General features: G+C 49.3%; 1 protein-coding gene across 8 annotated transcripts in view; it reads left to right on the top strand.

The window, feature by feature from the left end:
• The window catches only part of LOC133512035 (target of Nesh-SH3), a 50,256-nt gene that overhangs the window by 3,127 nt on the left and 24,057 nt on the right, over nucleotides 1–23,072 (top strand). For 2 of the 8 annotated variants that reach the window (XM_061841249.1, XM_061841247.1), the window contains exon 1: nucleotides 17,312–17,601. In XM_061841249.1, coding sequence (XP_061697233.1) covers nucleotides 17,496–17,601 — 106 coding nt within the window. In that variant the 5' untranslated portion in view covers nucleotides 17,312–17,495. Of the gene's footprint in view, nucleotides 1–7,400; nucleotides 7,461–8,802; nucleotides 8,881–8,968; nucleotides 9,159–17,311; nucleotides 17,602–21,062; nucleotides 21,667–23,072 lie in introns of those variants that run through there. The other 6 variants (XM_061841256.1, XM_061841255.1, XM_061841248.1 and 3 more) reach the window with 5 other exon arrangements.

Here is a 23,072-nt window from a genome sequence, read left to right as displayed (position 1 = left end):
TCAAAGTATTTGCTCACATTTTTCCCGGTTTCGTATCCACCGTGTATGGACCAACTTTGCGTCGCTTTCGAGACCTTCACCTCAAAATTTATGCATTGAGCGCCAAGATTTTTTGTTTCTTAAATATTTAATTCAAACTCCAGGTGTCTTTTCCCTCCCGACGTTCGGGTTTCGGTTTTATGTGACATTAAAAATGCACCAGCGAAAATGCGGTTTTGGACTGTTGGGTCCCACATTTTGTAATTTTCCTGACTTTTTGGCTCGAAGTCTAACATGGTCCTCCAAGGTACAAGGTTCTGTACGACTTAACTCCACCACTCCAGAGATCTCCAAATTTAGCCGGATTGTATCTCCGCAATTCAGAGATTTTGTGCAACTTTGAAATGCAAATCTTTGGTGTTGTTCCAAAGTGTACGAGCTCACAGGTGCTGGAGTGCAAAACTTCCCGTGTGCGCACGTTTTGGTGTCGCAAGGTTCTCCGTCACGATCGGGGCAGGCAGTGTGAAAGTAAGTTTGAAGGTCCGTACTGCGAGACTGTTACGTAAGACGATTGGTTGGGTCGCACGTCGGGTTTCCTCCTCACGGGAGCCAGCGTTCTCGCGGGAAGGAATAAAAGAGCATCTGAGAAGCGTTGGCGAGCGGACGCGGCCACCGTGACGTCAGCCGCTCCTTTTGTGCGGTTTGGCGTCCGGTCCCAATTCCCACCCGAGGAGGATTCGACAAGTGGAGGTGGCCGAGAGTCCAGTACAAGGTGGAGGAGGGATGGATTTCACCTCATTTTCCTTATCTTCATGCGTCTTGTAGGGCTGCCGCTTGTTGGTATCAGGTAGACTGGTAGAAAGCGCCCCGGATTGGTCGCCGACCTGTTGCGGGGGCCCTTATAGAGAAACCTCCGCCTACAGGGAAATGAAAGCCCGTAATAAACCCAAACATTGCCGATGCAACAAGGTGGAACCCGACCGAAGTCGGGTTGTGGCTGATTGGTTTTGGTTTTTGTTTTACGGCAATAATGTACACGACGTTCAAACTGATGGGAGCGTGCAAGCTGCTTTTGAGCGCAAGAGGCGACAATCGTGCGAAGACGAAGAGCCGAAAGCGCTCAAGTCCGAAGCCTCGCTGCGATCGGGAAGCGCTTCAGATTTGTCCGTGAGGTTGGAAAACAATGTAAACACCTCTTGAAATGTGGATTTTAGAAAGACCTCAGAGCTTGGATAGAAATTGAATAGTTTGGATAGAAGAGTTTAGACAGCATTTATAGAGTTTGGATGGGGTTTATAATTTGGAGCCGAACATTGTGGAGTCCAGGCAACGATGGAACCCAATTTACATCATCTCTGTAGCATGTTGAACTTATCATACGTCAATTCACGTGACTTTAGGTTCTGTTACTTCAGCGATGTTACTGATTGGAATGAACCTGATGTGGCTGAACAGATTGAACGCAACAACTTTTCTGAACTGAATTGAACAGAACACGACCCGCCAAACCTCTGTTACGAGGCAAGTGTGCCGCAGAACACCGAACCTCTGAAAAGTGGGAAATGATTCTAACGTCAACTCTTGACGGGTCACTTCAAAGCCTGAATTGCGCTGGTGAGACTTTGAAGAGTGGCGCAAAGTCACGTCATGCTCCGTAATCCACAGCGTCCAGCGTTGTCTTCATCTACAGTTCATGCAGAGCGGGATGGGGAACTCTCATTTTTTCACGCTGTTTGTGGAGCAGAATGGCAAACTGCAAGAGGAATTTGGAAACAAGATATACTCATGGTTGGAAGTGGAAGGTGGAGGGCATTCACGCCGTACAGCGGTAGAATTTTTCATGGATGACTGTCGAGAAGTCTGACAATTAGTAAGCCATCAAGAACGTCTTCATGGGCGGGTGTGGCTGACTGGCGTGGCCGTAATACCTTCAAAAAACGAGCGGCCTTTTTATTATATTTCAAGAAATGTTTTGGTCCGCAATGTTTTTGTAAACCGCAGCCATTCGCAAGATCCACAACAGACACACGGATGGAATGCGTCACACGCGCTCAAGAAACAGAAGCCTGGCCGTGATTCTACAGCCAGCCACCAGGTGGTTTTGTGAGCCCTTTCTCGGAGCGGTTGTGAGGCTCCAGTGAACCGCGACCGGAGCGAATCTGGCTTCGTGCGTATCCAACAAAGATATAAAAATAAACTCTCTCTGATCTTCTTGGTGAATCATCCAGAAAAAAAAAAGCAACAAAAGTGTTCCACTTCCCACTTTGATGTGGGCCAAATCGTGGAGGGGAAAAGGATGGCAAGAAAAATCCAGCTCAGCACTTTTCGAAAGAAAACGAACTTCTGAGCGAGGGTGGGCGTCCGCCGAAGGTGGCTTGCAGGGCGGGGGGGCGCGTAAGCCGCGACGCACGTCTACCTGAAGACACCGCGCGAAACGGGCTAGCAAAGGTGGAAACCAAAAACGCCAAATAGCTTTAAAAGGCTTTTGGGCCAGACGGGTCGGGTTTAATGAGCAGAAGGAGGAGGAGCGTCAAACAGAAAATGTCTTTCAGAAATGTCGGCGTGGGCAAGATATGCAAGACGGAATATGTGAGGGTGGATATACAAGATATACTTCTTGATTTAAGATTTGAGAACGGACGCACTCGAATGCAAAAAATCGAGCTGCCCCCATTTTCGCGTTGTTGCGCGGGGGGGCCTTCGGCGTCCGAGCTGCTAAATTCTGGCCTGGGTCCAGCGCTAAGTTACTCCTGACAGTCGTATGGGAACCAGATGGTCTTTTGCCCAAACAAAGTCGACGTAATCAGGAGGCCGCGCTTCACGCACTAACCTGCCACATGACAATAAACAATCCGGGAAGACGACGCCTCAAACCTCGAACGCAGCGAAGAGCCTTCCCGTCTACTGGGAACACACGTGGAAGTGTGCGGAATGTTATGGAAAATTAGAAAAGCCTCCGAAAAGCCAGTTTGTGGCATTTGAAAGGTGCATTCCATGATTTTCCAGCGTGTCCGCCGCGACCGACCGTGTCAGCTGCTTACAATTAGACGTGCACGTCTTCGGCGCTTTGGCCCGCTTAATCGCGTCCAGACGGGCGCCGCTCAATCATGTCAAGGACCAGAAGCGCAAAAAACACACGATGGTCACGCTTGCTTCCACAACAAAGAATTTGAACTTTGACTCAGCAAAATTCAAGCTGAGCTGCAAAAGCTGCGGCATACAAATTCCACGTTTAAACGTTTTTCAGGTGGAAAAAGACGTTGACGAGTGCTGAACAGAAGATTTAAAAAAAAAAGTTGGAAGCTATCAATAGAGGGCGCAAGGGCGCCGCCACAACCGCTGCTGAGTCACAACCTCGGCCTTTGGCCAATCTCGACTCTCGAAGTCAAGATCTTCCTTCAGTCTTCATTTTTAATTTGAGAAATTACATTTTGCAAGAGTTGAGCTCACTGACTTTTAAGTTTTCAGGTTTTTGTAAGTTGTGCTTTGAAGGAGTTGCAGACAACGCGTATACGAAAATTACAATTCAAGAGCGATTGCCCTTAAACAGTGGATGTTAAAAAGAGACTTTTATGGTCGAGGTCTTGTCTTGGTTGTTGTTGTTGTTGTTGTAGCCAGCCAATCGCATTGATCAGTCGACTTCTAGTTCCAGGAAGGCAGCCGCTTCCTTCAGGCGTTTCCACAGGTCCGTTACGGTCAGCGTAGCGGGAGCCGCCGCGCGGTTGAAGATTTGCTGCCCTATCTGCATTTCGGGCAGAGGTTGACGACAGTATTGTTGACACGAGCCGCATGCGGCTTCGTCCGGAGCGGAGTTGCGATAGTTTGGATCTTGTGCCCCGCGGAAGATCGATTTTGGTTTTGTCCACCTTAGGGTTAGGGTAGCCACAAAAGATGAGTGCCGGTTTGTAGCCATCCACCGCGTCTTCAACCGCCGTTTGTTGGAACCTATGTAGACCGTCTCGGTAGGCTTGTCCGTCGAGCACCGTGCCGGTGGGGATGTCTTTGTCGATGTCTTGACTGTATTTACTGACGAAGCAAGCGCGGTTGAGGTGGTCCATTTGACACCCGATGCTACAGGTGCACAGGTAGCTGGCAGCGTAGCAGATAGTCCCAGGCGAGTAGTTCGTTCACCGGTAGGATTTTGGTCTCCCGATGCAGGTGGTCCTTGTTAGGCATGACCAGGCAGCCGGTGGTTACTCTGAAGGCGGCGTTCTGCCGAGTCTGGAGCTTCTTCCAGTGCGATGAGTTGAGCGAGGGAGACTTCACTGCAGCGCCGTATTTGAGGACGGACCTTCCGATGGCTTTGTACGTCACGATGAGCGTCTCGGCACTCGGGCCCCCAGTTTGGCTTTGACTATGTTGGTTCGTTGGTTGACACATTTATCCGTCTAACCAGCATGAGGACTGAAGTCGTTCTCACGACGATGGGCTCAGCGCGCCAGAACCGTCCCGGGCCAGCCCGGCCCAGCCAACGATCGTCGATCCCTCCAAGCAATCGTTATTGGTCAGCTGTCTTGTCTTGGTCTCTGTGAGTTCCAGATTCGGGCCAGTCCTCGCTCAAGACTTGTTCCAAACGTCACGATGCTTGGTGACGATCGACTTTTATTTTGGTCGGTTTCTACTCGGGCAATCCTTATTCTTTTCATTTTAGAGGAAAGAAGGCCCTTGAGCAAACAATAGCAGAAACCATGGCTGGAGTTCAGGCCGACCTTCTGGCAGAAACTGCAGCAGGTATTACCTGAGGCTTTGTCGCTGGAAACTATTTTAATGGGAAACACAGCAAGAAGAAATCATAAAAAAATCAAGAAAAAAACGCTCTGCATTTCTAGGACTAATTAGACTCTGAGGCGCTCTGTCGGGAAGGTTTTTTTTTTTTTTTTTTTTTTTTTTTGAAGGGAACGTCCATTTTTGAAGACCCGCGGCACATTTCTCCACGTTGACCGGGGCGAGGATGAAAACTTTCACGTGACGCACCAATCGCGCCTCACTATTGTCGAAATGATGTAATCGTTTGCTTGAGATGAAAAACAATCGAGGCCGAACAAGCTCGTCGCAGCCTTGGCCTCGCTCGGCGCCGTGGAGGAGCGCTCCCGCGTGCCGCATCGGCGGAGAATTTAGTCCAGTCTCGCCACGGCAATCTCGTCGGAATCTAACAACGTTTTGGGCCCCCCCCCAAAAAAAAAAAAAAAAAAAAAGTAAATGAAACCGACGGAATAAAAATCCAAGAGGGGAATGCAAAAGTCGTCATTTCTGTAAAAGGCAAACGTTTGACCCTCCTGACATGATTTTTTTTTTTTTTTTCTCAAACATCATTCCTGCATTATTGTCATCTTACATTCCGCTTATCCTCACAAGGGTGAAGGGGAGTGCGGGAGCCTATCCAAGCTGTCAACGGGCAGGAGGCGGGGCACACCTTGAACTGGTGGCCAGCCAATCGCAGGGCGGATAGAGACAAACAGGTGCACTCACAGTTACACCTACGGGCAATTTAGATCTTTTTACGTCAAATAAAATCTAAATATTTATTAGTGTATATTTCCATACAATTTGGAGTACTTTGGGTTCATTCTAAAGGTTTTCATCTCATTTTTTTTGTCTTCTCTGCAGCTTTAGTGGTCCTTTGTGTCAAAGAAATTGCTGTTTTTCTTTTTTTCATTGTAGCACAAGTTTGGATAAAGTGTGTCAGCGACTTACCGAAAGTGCGAAACTCGGCAGCGTTTGATTATTTTCCATCTCACCTAGCGAGCAGGCCGTCCCAAATGTGTCCACGTCGCTCGCATCCTCCAAGCTTCTGTCGCCTTCACGTTTATTTATCTGAATTAACCGGAGGACTCTGACGTAGACCAGACCGAAATGTCCTTTCCCCCCACCCCCACCCCCCACACCCACCAATCACATGACAAAATCAAGAAAACAAACCGACTTCAATCCGATGACACGTTTTGTGTGTATTTTGTCTCTTTTGTTGTTGCGGCGGTATTTGGTGGGACTTTTTGATGAATTCGTCTGAATGTTGTTGTAGCCGAGTACGACGGTCGTTATTCCGTACCAAGGTCCAGAAAATGAACCACATCGGGCGGGGCGTTCCACAGGTGTTCCGCCGTCAGTGTTGAAGAGATGACGCGTATCGTGAGGGGCGACGTCACACAGCGGGCCTTAATCGACGACGTTGTTGTCGAGTCGATGCTGATAGTTGTCGAGTTGCGATGGCGTCGATCTCACGGGCCGCGGGAGTTGTCTTTCCGATTCGGCTACCGGAGGACGGAGCCGCCCAACACGATGTTGGGTTTGTAGCCGGCGATCCCGTCGGCTGCGGCGGTTCGAGGGATCGCCGAGAGGCCTCGCCTGCAGTCCTCTGCGCTGACGGATGGCCGATGAATGTACTGCTCGATATTTCGGGCGGTTTTGGGCAACGGTCTGGGGTCTGGGGCACCTTTCTTGCCTTGTCATCTAGTGATCCGGATGTCCGGCGAGGTAGCACTGAAGCGAGTTTTGTTTTGTGAGCGTCACATTTGTCTGAATGCAACACCACAATGGACCCGACCTTCAACAATGTGGTCGAAGTGGAGAATTTGGGCTTGAATCGAATCGAACAGCTTTGCAATGTTGTTGCTGGTCCAAAGTCGTATTTGGACAATTCCTATAATTTCGAATGAAAGCATAATTTGTAACACCTGACAGCTTTTGTGGTATGCGCGGCCATGTACGTATTTTCTGGAATGTGTGACGGCAAGTCGGAGGCGAGAGAGGTCGTGAAGCGCGTCTGAGCCCTCGCTGTGTTCGAGCGCGTAAACGGTTTTCTCCCCACACATTCAGTCTCGCCTCGATGTACAGTCAGCAATCGTCCCTCCGTCCGACTTTCTGACTTTCAACGCGAAATCATTTTCAGGCTGTCGCCAGCCGAAAAAACGACATCTGCGAAGTGACTCGAGTGAGTAAAGGGGCTCGTCTGCGTTTCCAATTTGGATGCTAAACGTGGCGGTGGAATCCTGGAAATCCAGGAAGAATGCACTCGATACCGTAACGCGGTTTTAATAACACACCTCATCGGGTTGCGCTCGCTTTCGATCACCGCTCGCAAATGCCTTTCCACGAAGTCGCGGTACACGAAGACCTGCCTGCGCCCTTGAGACTTTTCAAAATGTTGGGAGCGGTTAGCTTAGCATAGATATAATACGGGTTGTTTTCACGCGACGTCACCCGTTGTGCTGCCTCGAACGGCGGCCATTTTCGATCCCTGAGCGCCGTTACTCATACACACGCAATGTGGACGACATTATGTTTCTAACTGCATTTATTGAAGACGCGATCGACAGCAAATCGAGCCCAGACTGACAATTAGGCTAGCTGCCATGCACACATCATGGGACTCAGGACTGCGTCACAAAGCCGCAGTATTGTACTTTTACTGTTTGTGACAGAAATCACGAAGGAGGAGCGGTGGGATCGGACACTTGTCTGCTCAAGACACTTCGGAAATGGTTAGTTCAGTCTTGTTTTTTATAATTGGGTTGTTGTAGCGAATGAAAATTGCTGCAGTTTGTGCTGAGCTCTGAAACGTCCGTGCACGATTACCCCTTGATATAAAAACATATTCCACCATCTTTCGTCTTCCGTGTTAGCACAAAGGTAAATGCCCATATAAAAAAAATATATATATGTGGGAACTTACCTGTATGCTAACACAGAAACGAAAGGTGGTGGAATACTATTTTTTTTAATATTGAGACAAACTCCATTTATTAAATTTTTTTTTTTTTTTCCAAAAAGTGAAACCTGTATATTATTAGTTCACCACAAACAAAGCCAAATGTTTATTGTTTAAAATTTGATGACAATGGCAGAAAGACAAAAGAATCAACAAATCCAGTATTTCACAAAATTCTCGAATCTTTCAAGTGACTAACAAAAAAAGGATCTTAACTGTAATGTTGGCCTTCTGAAAAGTGGGCCGGTTAAGCTTGTTAGCGTAGCTCGGCGACACAACGACGGAGGTTGAAGCCAGGCAGCGTGATAGCAGCGTCGGGCACTCGTCCACAAAGCCGAGTCTCCGTGAAGCACGGAGCCGAAGAACGTCCAAAGTCTTTCTTAGGAAGCGTTAGACGATGTCCCCGCTTTCGAAGCTGGACTTGTGTACCTGATCGCGAGGCTTTGAGGAGCGCGCCGACGAGCAACTCTGGAAAAAGCTTCAGCGAATTGGTGAGAGTTGTCGAAAGAAAAGTCAGAAGAAGGCTCTCTGACGGTCAGCAAGTCCTCTCTTGTGTACTTTAGTCTCAAGACTCCCGTGAAACAAAAACACAAACAGTAACCGAGAGGATTCCGCAGGCTACAGCACTGGTACACGTTCAGGCCCCGTCACACCATGACGTTCTTGTCAGCGTTCTAAAGCGTTTAAAATTAAACGTTGATGAGCGCTGGTCTCGGTGAGAACTTTTGTGCCTGTTCAAAGCTTTTTTTCCGGACCGATCATTGACGTTCACTAGCGTTCAAATAACGCTCTTCTGGCGCCATCCCGGCGACCACGGGTGACAACCGTTTCCTCAAAGCCTATAGAACCCTGACCAGAACGTCATGGTGTGACGGGGCCTTTAGGCAGGGAGATTTAAATGGCGGCCCGCAGTGGTATGTGGCTAATTGAGCAAAACATGTGACGTCAGTGAAAACAACCCTCCGGCTAGCCGCGCCTTTGCCCATCCGCCATCTGGGTTTGCACCGAGCCTAGCCTTTCGGCGCTCAAAGCGTGTGCGCCCTTGCAAAAGTGGACAAAAACGTCCGTCCGCTGGCAAGAACTGGATGTAAACTAACGGCTTCTCCTATCGGCAGGTCATCGAATGCACGGAACGGTAGTGACGGTGATGGGGCGAACTTCATGTGCCGTTCCAGAGCCTTCTGGAAAACACGGTAACGGCGCATAAACAGCAGATTTGCCGTAACCACGTTGCCCTCAATCTGTGCTGAAGTGTGTCAGACGTATATTTTGTGCGTGTAGCTACATCACTGCCAGACTCCAGTCAACGCCGGCGGATTCGCCTCGTATCCTATCTGCTGTCGGCCGTGATCCCCCCTCGCCCTCGTAATGTGGCCGTCCATCTTTCATGGGGAAGATGAACGAGCGCAAATGAAAAGCACATTGAGACACGGAGACGCTCACACTGGAATCCCCGCACGTCTTCTCTCAGGTAATAAACATTTGGATTTGTTTGTGAATGATGGATTTGACATCAAAGCTTGGGGGAATCGGAATTTTTAAAAAAACCCCCCCAAAAAAACAAAACATGTTGTTCACCTGAAGTCGTTCGCGGTGCCTGCTGCTGTTTGAGTTGTCGAGCAGCAACCGCAACAAGTGTTGAAGTCATCAGGGCTGACGTCACCGGCCGGGAGAAAGAGTCCAGGTGCCGCCTCCATGTTCCATCAAGCGCCCCCCCCCCGACACAAACTTGGACGTGACGGGGAAACGTGTCATCCTCGCGTTGAGCAAATAGAAAGCTGCTGAATAACTGACCGCAGGCTGCTACCTTCGCTTAAAAAGTTGCACTCCTGTCATTTTATTTTGCATATTTCCACCTGCATTCGCGTCAGATTACATATCGGTGGCGCGTTCGGATTTGGAGCACGCAGAACACTGCAGAACAGTGCTGGTCTGCAGTCCGCCCCCAAATCCAAAACACACAGCCGGGGGGGCTGCATGTACTGGATACACGTTACGCAGTGGGTGCATTCAAAACAGGCGGCAAGAGGACGGGACAGACTAGAGGAGCAGAGCGACTGGACCGTTGGACTGGGAGCCGGTCCCTTCAATGGGCCTTGGTGGCATCGGACGCCGCTTCCCCTGAGCCCCCAAAAAACGCCAACAGGCAAGCTGGGGATAGTTTCCAAAGGAAAAATCGTTGAATTTGTGATTAGTGAAGCACGGCGGGATTACTGTAATCCGTCCACGAGGGTAAGAAGTAACAAAGGTTCCCTCGGCCAAAGGTTTTCAAACCGAATTACCAAGCGGCGCGCTGAACAATTTCGTCTGGTAGTGAAACACAAACGATGGGGAGACTTGGCGGCGAGCTGGCGACCGCACGCACGCACACAAGCCGCTGTTTAGTTTAAGAATCAATGCAGTCATATTTTCCACTTGCTACTGAATTCTGAAATGTGCCATCTGACATGCTACAAATTGGCTGAGAAGAAAATCGAGCAAAACCCACGAAATCAAACAATCGGCGCACAGGTCAAAGTATCGAAATTGGACGTCGGACGTTTTCAAACTGGAACACGGCGACTGAATGAGGCGCTTCTGCGTTCAAGGTGTCCGTGAGTGGAAAAATCATCGCAATTATCGTATTCAGAAGCAGTTCAAGCGAGGGCAAAAGACCTTCCTGGTCTTGGCCCACACGGAGGTCTTTCTTCCCCAAGTCCGAACATGGCAGCGTCACACCGGGACGGTTTTTCTGCCGAGTGGTTTTCCACTCGGTATTTATTTTTTCTTCTGGGAATTTGGTGGCCGGATGAGAGAGTCCTGATCCGGCTTATGGAAACTGGCACAAAATCTCGTTCTTTTATGGGACCTTGTCACTTTTCCTTTTTTTTTTTTTGTCCGTCCGTGACACAGATTTGTGCTTGCGTGGCGGGCGAGGCTGATGATGTGCTGAAAAGCAATAAAAAGACGGGAAAGAATGATGACTAAAGCAGAGCGCGGGCCCATTGTCCTCCGTCCTCCGCTTCATATTTCAGGGCTGTGAAAGCTCCCCGGACACTTCCTTATATGCGTCCGGATCGCGCCAGGTGGGACGCCTCACTTTGGGGTAGTTGCTGTTGTTGTAGTGCGCTGTTGTTATTCACAAAAATAAAGCCGGTGGGGTGCAAATGTGCCGATTTGTTTTTGGGTATAGTTTTCGCTACCGATATGTGGCCCCAAAGCTCAGTGGTTAGAGCATCGGTTTGGTTCGTATCTCACTGGGGCTTCGAGTCCCCAAGAGGCGTCGCGTCAGGAAGGGCATCCGCCGTAAAAACTGTGCCGAACAAATTTGAGCGTTCATTTAACGGGACAAGCTGAAAGAAACATACTCTATGCGAGGACTAGTTTGGGGCTGATACCGGCCTTATTTCAAGGTGTCAGGTACTCGTCAAGGCTGCTGATTCCGGCCATCGATATTTAGGGCGTGAAAATCTGACTTTGAGAATGTTCCTCGTCGGCTAGTTGTCGGCGAATCATCGTGTGTGTCAGAAATCCAGAAAGAAAAGTCTGTATAATTGTGATGCTAACAGAAATTTTATGCATCAAAAGTAGTCGAGGTGTTAGTTCTGTGGAGTACTCAAGCCTGAATAAGTGCACCGGTTTGGGTCTGGAAAAAGGCACGGTGGATCAACTGGTAAAGCGTTGGCCTCACAGTTCTGAGGTGCCGGTTTCAATCCCGGGCCCGCCTGTGTGGAGTTTGCAAGTTCTCCCCGTGCCTGCGTGGCTTTTCTCTGGGTAGGCACTCCGGTTTACTCCCACGTCCCAAAAACCTGCAACATTAATTGGACACACTAAATTGGCCCTCGGTGTGATTTTGAGTGCGGCTGTTTGTCTCGATGGGCCCTGCGATTGGCTGGCGACCAGTTCAGGGTGTACCCGACCCGCCTCCTGCCCGTCGACAGCTGGGATAGGCTCCGGCACTCCCCGCGACCCTTGTGAGGATAAACGGCAAAGAAAGCGGATGGATGGATGGATGGATGGGTCTAAAAAAAAAAAAAAAGTGGTATCGATCATCCTCAGTGGACCGGATCAACAACGAATTCATGAGAGGGCGAGCACAGTTCGGAAGGCTCGAGGACAAAACCAGAGAGGCCAACCTGAGATGGTTTGGACTTGCAGAAGATGGCGGATGCTGAAAGTGGAAGCGCCATGCAAAGAGGATGATTAAAGAGGTGATTTAAAAAAACAAAAAACCACAACAATCTTGGAGTCCTCGCCGACTCTGAAGTGATAACTGGAAGGGAGAAGCGGGTGCGATGGTGCCAAAGCGATTGCTGCAAGTTTTGATATTCGGATTCGTTGGTGACGCCAATCCAAAGCAAACGTTATTCCTCAAGTATGACAACCTCGACATCAGCAGCAAAGAAGCAGATGCCAAAGTCCGTCCCCCGTGCGCCGTTGGACTCAGCCAAGCGGGCGGTTCATTCGGGCCGTGACGAGAAATAATCAAGAAACATCAAAACTTCTACTTGAACCCCACATTTGTTTTTATTCCCGGCCCGTCCAAGTGGGAATTAAACGAAGTTGCGTAAACATCAGAGTGAAAGACAGTGATGAGGGAACCGCAACACGTGGTAATCAAAGCGATTTGAGGCTTCCTTCTGACTGGATCCAGCGCTGCGGCGGGAGCGCCGTATAGGTCGATTGTTCTGCGTGTTGATACAAACCAGACTAAATTCCACGCAGCCGGCTCGGAGGGCCTCTTTCTGGAATCAGGTAATAGCCGAGAGGACAGAAAAAGAACCGTGTGGAAAGAAGTGCGCGTGGCGTCAGGACAAGTTTACACGGAAAGATGCGAGTCGCAAAGAGAACCTCGCGTCCGTCTGCTGGTTGGCGATTTGGACTTTTTGTAGAAAAGCTCTGCGATCGCCTGCACGCGCCGCTGAAGGTGAGTAGCTAAAACTGCCAGCGAGAACAGCTTTTACGACACAGTCCGCCCCAGAACCGTCCCTCAAGCACACGATTTCGCTTCTGACCACAGACCGTGTCGCGCCGAAGAACTGATCGTGCTTCATTCGTCCCGAGAAAGCACGCGCCGAACGTGGATAGGCGTGAATGGCCCGTTGTCTCACAATTGTAAAATCTGGATCTATTATGAAATCAAACTATGAATAATTTGTCTAATTTCAGAGCAAAATATCAAGGCAAGACTTGGATGGCCAAGCATGAACTTGTTAGCCATCGTTGCGTGCTTAGACAAACACGAACAGAAAGAACATTGGCGTATCTGTCTGATGAGGCTATTACGGGATTTCAACTCGTTTCTGAGGAATGGGTTACAGAAGACGAAAAAAACGGAACCAATGAAATTGCGAAACCCCTCCGATTTACGCGCGGCGCGTGGCGGCTTTTCTCAATGACTTAATTCCCGGCACATTGACGACATCGGTGCACCGAGTGACAATTCGTAAATTGTGCAACAAAGATGACGCTATCGGCGGAACAAAAACGCGTTGCAGCCGGCGCAGACAACAGAGCTGGCAAACGATCGACGTCTCGAGTCAACCGGAAGTGCTGTTCAAACACTTTTCATCGACATCTGTTGACATTTTGAAAAGACTGATAAACAATAGCTCGCCGTCTCGAGGATGTTCTTCAGACGGGATGTTCTCAGAGGGGAATTCGGCACCGATCTTAAGCGCGTCACGGAGAGAGAGAGAGACCGGAAGAATCACAGAAAGCTATCAAAGGCGATGTCCTCGGTCCAAAGACCCGTTGAGATTTTTGCCGTTCAGCTCCTCGTTAGAGAGTAGCGCGTGCTGCCAAAAGTAGTGAAACTTTGAACGGTTGGACGCGCGTGCAAAGGTCAAAAGACTTCGAAAGTTTACCAAACATTTCAGTCTCTCCGAATAGCCCCAAATTCTTGATCTCACGGTCCAATTTTTTACTTATGGTTTCCGGCACCGACATTCTAGACAGAAATTCGCGTGACGAAATGGTTCGCCTTGATAGTCGCGACCGGGTTGAAGAAAGCGTGTGACCGACGCCTGCCGGCATTCCGAAAAAATTGGAAGACATGAAACGTACGCACGGTTGCGAAAAGACGGGCGGACCTTTTGCGGCGCTGAAGCTGGCCAAGGGGCAGTCGTTTCGCTTATAATTGTGCCCAGGAAATTGATATTTTGAAGAAATGAAATACATTTGTGCTTGTCCACTGTACTTCAAGACAGGAACAGTCATACCGCGTATCGTTTTCTTTTGCGGGTTCTGTTATGTAACATGATGTCATAAAGTGACCCCCCCCACCCCCCAAACGACAAATCCAGTCTTCAAGCGGGCCGGGTCAGCTTGATTACCCGCCGCGCTCGTTCATCACTCAAGCAGACTGCCATTATTATTATCATCGTCATGATTATATTTAATGGTCTCTCTGGCTACGATGAAAGGCGTGCTTCCTTTGCAGAGTCCTGCTTCCTCGGGGGACACGCCCCCCCCCCCCCCTTCTGCCCCCACCCCCGCCCCGCCGGCCTGCGCCCGCGGTTTCCCGTCTCGTGCAATGACATGTGGGATAATCAACGAGGGCGGGGACGCCGCGCTACGCGTACGCGCACGTGCCGGCCGACATGTGCGCACCATGCAAACACGCACTCGGTGCGCACGTCGTATCCTCGAGGCCCACCAGAAAGTCCGGGCCGGGACACCTTTAACGAAGGGGGGGGACGCGCGGAAACACATGTTAAAGAAAAAACAAAACAACAACAACAAATGAAAGTGGACTGACCGGTTGGAAACAATGATATATTGTGCGCTTGACGCTTAAAAAGAAAGAGGTGGGATGTCGGCACAAGGGCACGTTTGCGCTACGTTTGACCTCGCCGTGTCTAAGGATATTTATAGACTGGACGCGAGGAGAGACAATGTTTCCATGGAAGATCACGGCGGCCCTCAACCGTTTGGGACGACCAATAGCTGACTCGGTGTGTGCGCGCGGGTTTATTCGCTAACGTCGGGGCGCCAAGCGAGGAGGCCGCGGCACGATGCCGAGATCCGGACAAAATCTCGACGGCTTGCTTAAAGGTTCTGTACGGCGTTTGCACGCTCGGCCAATGCGCTCCAAGGTCCTCGGCGGATCAGAAACGTGCCAGTAAAGAGTCTGAACGGGCGAAGCTTGACAAAAAGGACCCGTGAACCTGATGGTCTCGTTCTCTACGAGGTTCACCGACATTCGACCTTTCGAGATTACTAACGGCAGAAGACGGGACACTCACTTTCACTTATTATTTGTATTATTTCTATTTATGGCCTGCGATTAGCTGGCAACCAGTTCCGAGCGTACCCTGCCTCCTGCCCGTTGACAGCCGGGGTAGGCTCCAGCACTCCCCGTGACCCTTGTGAGGATAAGTGGCTAAGAAAATGCATGGATGTATTGGGTTATTTATATTTACAGCATAGATGTGTTTTAATACAAATAATTACAGACTGTAATCAAGACTTTATAGCTGTATGAGACTTCCGGACGTTGGGACTCGTGAACAAATACAGCCGTAGCAGGAGACCTCTGCTGTCGACCTGGGACCCCGAGGTCATGACCCCAAGTTCATGTCACACCCTGATTGATTTTACATTCCCACAGCACTTCACCCCCCAAAAATTATTACAAACTTTTAAGATAATTTCATTTCGTACCTTTTGCCATCTAGGGGATGAGCTTTTACTTGTTCTGCCCGTCTGTTGGGATTCTCCCTTGGGGACAGATAGAAGGCATCGTGCTAAATTGATGACACCCTTCAGAAAAGTTCAGGATGGTGTACTCCAGAATGTTAACAGTAGTCTGGACTAAATGTGTCGTACAAAACAAAGTGAGACCGGTTCCATTTGACGCTGCAAAACCTGATTTTCAAAATTCACACGAGAGCCTAAAATACCTGAACTGTGACATCATCATTCAGTGATTCGGTATCGTGCAACGTTTTGATGGAAAAAGAGATTGCCTGTATTTTCTTTGGATACTGTACATTATTTGTAGAAAATCAATTTTCTGCTCAATTAGGTGAAAACGGATCATTTCCCGGCGGCACGGTGGCTCAGCTGGAAAGCGTTGGCCTCACAGTTCTGAGGTCCCGGGTTCAACCCTGGACCCGCCTGTGTGGAGTTTGCATGTTCTCCGGGTGGGCACTCCGGTTTCCTCCCACGTTCCAAGAACATGCAACATTAATTGGAGAGTATAAATTGCCCGTAGGTGTGATTGTGCGTGCGGCTGTCTGGGTCCATGTGGCCTGCGATTGACTGGCGACCAGTTCAGGGTGCGCCCCGCCTCCTGCCTGTTGACAGATGGGATAGGCTCCAGCGCTCCCGTGACCCTTGTGAGGATGAGCGGTGAAAAAATGGACAGATGGATCTGACACGGCACAGTGGTTGAGAATGACTGCAATAGCCTGGACTGCACCCAAAACGCGAGGCGTGCAGGCCAGAGAGAATAACGACTTTGGGGGTGGAGGTCCGCACCGGCGTCTGTCCGCAAGAACTGTACTCGGATTTCGTATTTTCCTTCTTCAGACGCGGCGCATTTAGAAGCTTAACCCAGTGCTCTCAAAGTCGAGTCCCGAACGGGCCGAATGAAGCGAGCCCCTCTTGGTCCTTGCGTCCGACCAAGTGGTTAAGAATGCGATCTGTGGCCAAAGCGACATAAGCGCCCTTGATGGTGGAACTTAACGCTGATTGCTTGCCCAGCGGGCTGGAAAGACGAGGGCGGGGAACGTAGACCGGCGGTTTTCGAAGTGGGGGGCACGCCCCCTAGGTGGGTTTTCATGACAGAGGCGGGGCGGTGCAGATTGTTTCAGCACCCCCTGCCTTGACAATCTTTCAATCCACCCCCTGCCCCAATTTTCAGTGCTAGAACCGCCGCCCCCCACCCCGCTTGGAGCCACGGGGGCTGCGAATAGCCCAGCGGCAACCGTTGAGATGATTTTAAAAGCATCTTTTGCATTTTCACTTGTGGAGGCAGCACTTCATCCCCCAGCCGCCAAATGAATCCACGCGTCTCTGAAATGTAAAAAAAAATGAAAAGTGTCACGTGCAGATGACAAAGTTATCAATCAAAAACTACGGAAATGTGTCACTTGTAACCGGAGATTGCGTTGTCAGTCAAGTATTCCAGATGGATATGATAACAGCGTCGTTTTCAAACCTTTTCCAGTATTTATTTACTTTTGTTCTGTGCTCTGTGACACTGTTGCCACCCAAACAAACAAAAAAAAAAAAACCGGCTATGGCAGCACCCTAAGCCCGGAGTTTGGGAAAACCTATCAAGGGTTAAAACCTCAGAAGTCACGTTTTGTGTCCACGTCCAGCAGTGACAATAATCATCATGTGCGTGATTCATAAATCATCCCTTTGAATGCAAAGAAAGATGGAGCTTGTGTTTGGAACTGAGGTGTTCTGAATGTGTTTGGGCATACGAGCACAAAGCACAAAGGAGGGAGAGTGAAAACAATGACTCGTGTCAGAGGGTTTCTGCTGCAGATGGAAAGCAGAATTGGTGTGGACGAGGCAGGGAGGGAAAGTTAAAAAAACAGAAGAGAAGGGCGGGAGGTTTGGCTGAAGCTCCTTTTGGAGAAAAAAGCCAGTGTTTGTGACCCCTCCCCTCCACCAGGGAGGTATAGAAGGTGCAGCAGCATCCGAACCTGCAGTCAAGTGTGCCCCGCGAGTCGTGAGCAGCTCAGAAAAGTCGTCCAGCCTCGTGCAAGAGACCGAGCTGTTACCTGTACCCGCCGGCCACCGTGAGTTCAGATCCTCATCCGAACCTCGAGACAAGATTCCCGAGATTCCCCCAACGCCGAGCGCCGCAGTCATGACAGGGACGCAGCAGCGCTCGCCAGGCTTTCTGGTCCTCCTCCTTGTGGTCCTCATCGCTGGGATGGTTTTGTGCAATCCCTCCACACCCCGCAGGAGCAGAGGTAGGACGTGCTCACGTTACCGCGGGTGTCCACCTAACGAGATTGTGACTCACGTGCCGCCGGTTCGAGGTGTAGCTCAGTCCGCGGCGAATCGGGTCCAGCTTCCACTTGGACAGAATAAACAGTAGAAAATACATGTAAGGGTCTCTGGTCAATGGCTTGGTCGTCGTCTTGTGGCGGGTGTCCCCTCGCAGTGCAGTTCTGGTGGTCTGGAGTTTTAAGATCCCACCTGGTATCGAAAGGCTTTGCACCCTTTTCGTATGATCTGAGGGTTCTTAGTCTTGCCTGAAAGAATGTCTCAGTGGTTTACAGTATCGTATGTTCAAACATCCAAGACGGTTGATCGCCCTTGCACCTGAAAACTGTACGAATCCATCTGTTCGGTCCTGATGAATGCCAATGAGGTTCATCCCAAAAGGGAGGCTGTCCCTGACCTGTCCAACTTGCCTCAAGAATTACTTTTATCATTGTCAGTCATGTTTCCCCTGAAACAAGGAGAGCACAGCTGGTCCGGTCACAGGTTTTACCGGGAGCGGTCTTCAGGTCAGGAAGTTCACAGGTTAAACTTGCGCGATTTACAAGATGAATTTACTGGAAGTCATAATCGAGACGTCTCAACTTTCTGTTATGGCTTTTCAAATCCGAGTTGCAAGCAGTCTGACTTTAATCAGAGTGCCCACGAGCACCACGGCTGTGAAGTCCCGTACTGGACTTAAACGTGTGGACCAAACACTAAAACGTCGACAGTAGTTCCAGCAGTTTTTCATAGTAGACAAATGCTGTATGTCTCCCTTTTGGGAGTTTGAACAAAAACTGTGCGAGCTCCTTGCAGGAGTTTGTTTTTGTCTCTCTTTCCAACAGGGAAGAAGAAAGAACCCAGAACACAGAGTCGGTAGATTAGATAAGCGACTTGCTGATTGGCAATTTTGGTCATTTCGGCATCTGCAGCCGTGCTGTTTTGGTTCTGCACGTTGGAGCCAATTCGAAAAGGTTGCTGGTTGTAAAAATGATTTGAGGTGAGCAGCCCGGAGTCCGCCCTCCACGGGGTCAACGCCGCTGGCAAAACTTGGCACGCAGACAAGTCGCGGCGAGGAGCTTTTGCGCTTGTTTCTTTTTTTGTGTGGGGAAAAGGCAGATTTGCTGGAGTTTTTCTTGGCTACAGCTCCTGATTGGAGAGTCGAAGCAGCGCTTTGAAGATACGGAAGGCTTCTTCCGAAAACAACCGACCGTCGCGGTCCTGCAAGACGGACAACGGACGCCGTTGTCAAAATGTTCAGGTAGAGCCCTCGAACGAAGGTTGCGTTCGGGCCGTCGACCAGATGGAGGCGACTTCTGTTCCATCGGCCTGTGCCAACTTTTTAAGCACCCGTTCAACATCTGTCGGGAGCCTGTTGAGAGCCAAGACCTCACGTTCAATCCGGCACAAATGGTCCAAAAACAAAAACAAGATGCGAGAATCCACACGAAGGTTTCCCAAAAGCAGTCGCGCAGCAGCTCCTAACAATAGTGATACTGTATTTAACTCTTTTTAATATTCAATTGTTGGTTTTTACTGAATGTATTGACTATTGTTTGATTGCAATTGTGTATTTTGGGTTCCGTTTTTGAAGTTTTTTTACAGGAGGACTCGTACAGTATGCGGCAAAGGCGAGCCGAGGTCGTCGATGCACTTTTCGGCCATTTTTGTTTTCTGTTCAAATGCATTTACTGCGTGAGTTAAAAAAAAAATATATATATACATCAAGAACATTTTTTTTGGTGGTTTTTCTAGATTACAGATTTTCACCTGCGGCAGGTGAGTCTGGAACGTAAAACCCGCACGGTGAACATGACTTCGCTGGATAGTTACATCTCGCTTCCAAATTCCAAGAAGCTGAAGTTGCTAAACAAACGAGAAGAAAAAAAAAGACAATAACAAAATGGTATCCCGGAAAACTGCGTATGACATCACCCTGTTCGCGATCACAACATGAAATTATTCACGAGTGACCCACATTTGCCACGATAAATGTCTTGGAAAGGCGGCCAAAGCAAAACCGCTGATCAAGCGCGGCTGAATGATGGCGACGGAAACCCGAAGACAGCGAAGAGAAGAGAAGGGAAGGCTTTGGCGGATGGACTTGGAATCCCGGAGTGTCAAGATGATGGAAAGACGACCGCTTCCACATCTCGGATGGGATGGGGTGGCGCCGCAAGGGTGAGCGAAAGCAGCTGCGGCTCCGTTCAAAATACACCCAAAGCCGTTCGTAGTGTGAAAACATCACGTAGGCCGCCAAGGAAAACTTGGGGAGTGCGATCCCTGGCGCGGGGATTGTTCCACACTAGACCCGCTGATTTACAGCCGATGTTCCCCGCGTCCCGTTTGGACTAATATAGGTCACTGGAGCTGTCATTGCCTTGTCACCATGGAAATGATTTTCAACGCGAGCCTCGGCAACTTCTTTCGCACTCCGTCGCCCTAAATGGAGTCTGCCGTCGAACATCTGTTTCGACTCTCCTATCTACCTCCGATCTGCAGCTTTGACATCACCTCTTGTGTGCGGAGCAACCGGGGGAGCCGCATTGAGCTTTAATTGATTTAAGCCGGCACGCACGTGAGGGGATTGGGTTTGATGGGCATTATACTCGACAAGTATGACGTTTATGAAGATTCGATTAGCCCGAGTAAAACAGAATATATGTGCAGAGGGGAGAAGAGATGGCGAGGGTGGACGACTTCAAATACTTGGCGTGAACAATCCAGGCCAATGGTGAGTGTGGTAAGGAAGTGAAGAAACGGGTCCAAGCGGGGTGGAACAGCTGGCGGAAGGTGTCTGGTGTGTTATGTGACAGAAGAGTCTCCGCTAGGATGAAGGGCAAAGTTTACAAAACAGTGGTGAGGCCGGCGATGATGGACGGATTAGAGACGGTGGCACTGGAGAGACAACAGGAAGTAGAATTGGAGGTGGCAGAAACGAAGATGTTGAGGTTCTCGCTCGGTGCGAGCAGGTTGGACAGGATTAGAAATGAGCTCATTAGAGGGAAGGCCAAAATTGGATGTTTTGGAGACGAGGTTCGAGAGAGCAGACTTTGACGGTTTGGACATGTTCAGAGGCAAGAGAGTGACGATATTGGTAGAAGCGTGGCGAGGATGGAGCTGTCAAGGAAGAGAGAGCGAGAGGAAGACCAAAGACAAGGTTGATGGATGTCGTGAGGGAGGACACGAGGACAGCGGGTGTTAGACAGGAAGATGCACGAGATACACGGAAAAAGATGACACGCTGTGGCGACCCCTAATCGGGACAAGCCGAAAGGACAAGAAGAAGTATGAAGTTTCTCCACTCATTTAGTTCTGTGCGGGATGAGGGCAGATGTGCTAAAATGACTTAAAACACTGAAACCACCACACCGACTGCAACGAAGAATTTTGCAATCTGTCTTAAAGCGCTCCATAGCTCATTATTTACATTTCTGACATCATTTATACCGAGAGAATTTAAAGCAGTACAAATTTCTCTTAAGATCACTCTTTAATATTAACTCCCACTCAAGTATCAGCTTCTGATCACACGTGACAAATATACAAGCTAGCTAGCCCCTGGGTGGCTGGCTGGCTAGCTAGCTTGAATATTTAGCCAGCCAGCGGCTAGCTAGCTACCATGAACAGCTAACATAGCAGTGGAAAGAAAAATCGAAACTTTAATACGTGCTAAATTGTTTGGTCTTTCGGAGGCAAAAACTTTCAGTGGCGACAGGAATGAAGTCGATTAAGCTCCGCCGATGACATCAAGGACACGGCGACGGTTCCACCGAGATTCAAACGGTACTGCTTTTGCTCCGCTGCTGCTTCGAGGCGTCAGGGAAATTCCTGGTCAAAGCTGACGCGTTATTCTGTGACTCACTTTCCCGGAGGAGCGCGGCTCAGCGCCGCGGGCGACAACGGACGTCCTCTTCGGAGCCAAGCGAAAGTCTTCAGTCCGAGGGTGTTGCTTGCTTCTCAAGCCAGCAGCGCCTCACTCGCCAAAACGCAAGACGGACGGGACCATTATTGGATGTTTATCACGTTCTGGCCCTTTTATTTATTGGGTAATGCCAGGTGCTGATTGGTGACTTCATAGCACGTTGAAACGTTTGCGCACGCAGTGAGTGCGAATCAACGGGTCGAACATTTGGAGCCCGACGGCCGGAGTCATAATATTTGAAAGCGGGGGACTCGTCTTAATTAGCATCGCATAACGCGAACCACGTTTGTTTTTGTTAGAACCGGCATCGCTGAATGACCATCTGGGATACTGGAGAGGTTATCGTGAGGCGGATTTAAAAAAAAAACAAAACAAAAAAGAAAAGACAATTTGACCCCGAATGAACCTGCAAGCTCAACATTGTTGGGCCGCACTGTAAAAAAAGAAAAAAAAAAGTGAAATTACAAGGAATAAGTCCAAATGTAACATGAATTAAAAAAAAAAAAAAAGTTTGAATATTTCTGGGAATAAAGATGGAACAAGTTGAATGTGAAAATTGCGACAAGAGGCTTCATGCATCCAAAATGTAAAATGTCTTCGTATTACGTAGCAATAACAACTGGACAGTGACTTTAATGTGTAATGTTACAACGTCATTTTTAACAGGTTCTGCTTTGACCTCATAACATTTGGACTTTTTCTCAACACACAATTGCAAAGTTATGATTAGCACACGTGAAATCACATTTTTTTCAGACTATTTTACGACTTCCTTTTACAGTACTCCTTAAATTACAGTTAAATTCTCACGATATTTTGCTTTTATCATACCCCCCCGTATGAAATGACAACTTTTTAGGGTTTATTTTGTAATATTGCAACTTCCATCCATCCATTTTCTTTGCCGCTTATCCTCACGAGGGTCGCGCAGAGTGCTGGAGGCGGGGTACACCCTGAACCGGTCGCCAGCCAATCGCAGGGCACATGGAGACAAACAGCGGCACTCACAATCACACCTAGGGGCAATTTAGAGTGTCCAATTAATGTTGGATGTTTTTTGGGATGTGGGAGGAAACCGGAGTGTGCCCGGAGGAAACCCACGCAGGCACGGGGAAAACACGCAAACTCCACACAGGCGGGGCCGGGATCGAACCCGGGACCACAAAACTGTGAGGCCGACGCTTTACTAGCTGACTCACCGTTCCGCCAATGCGTGCGTATGTTGCCTTATTGTGCGTTTAACGTGATGCCTTATTCTTAACTTTACGCTAGCTGACATTACGCTACTTTGTGCTACATTAATTTGCATGACTTTACACTAGGTCACAGGTGTCAAACTCAAGGCCCGGGGGCCAGATCCGGCCCACCGCATGATTTAATGTGGCCCGCGAAGCCAATCCCAAGGCACATGGAGACAAACGGCTGCACTCACAATCACACCTAGTGGCAATTTAGAGTTCCCAATTAATGTTGCATGTTTTTGTGATGTGGGAGGAAACCGGAGTTCCCGGCCGGGATCAAACCCGGGTC

Source organism: Syngnathoides biaculeatus, chromosome 14, assembly GCF_019802595.1.
Source record: "Syngnathoides biaculeatus isolate LvHL_M chromosome 14, ASM1980259v1, whole genome shotgun sequence".
NCBI lineage: Eukaryota > Metazoa > Chordata > Actinopteri > Syngnathiformes > Syngnathidae > Syngnathoides > Syngnathoides biaculeatus.
This window is presented reverse-complemented; position numbering and strand designations above follow the sequence as displayed.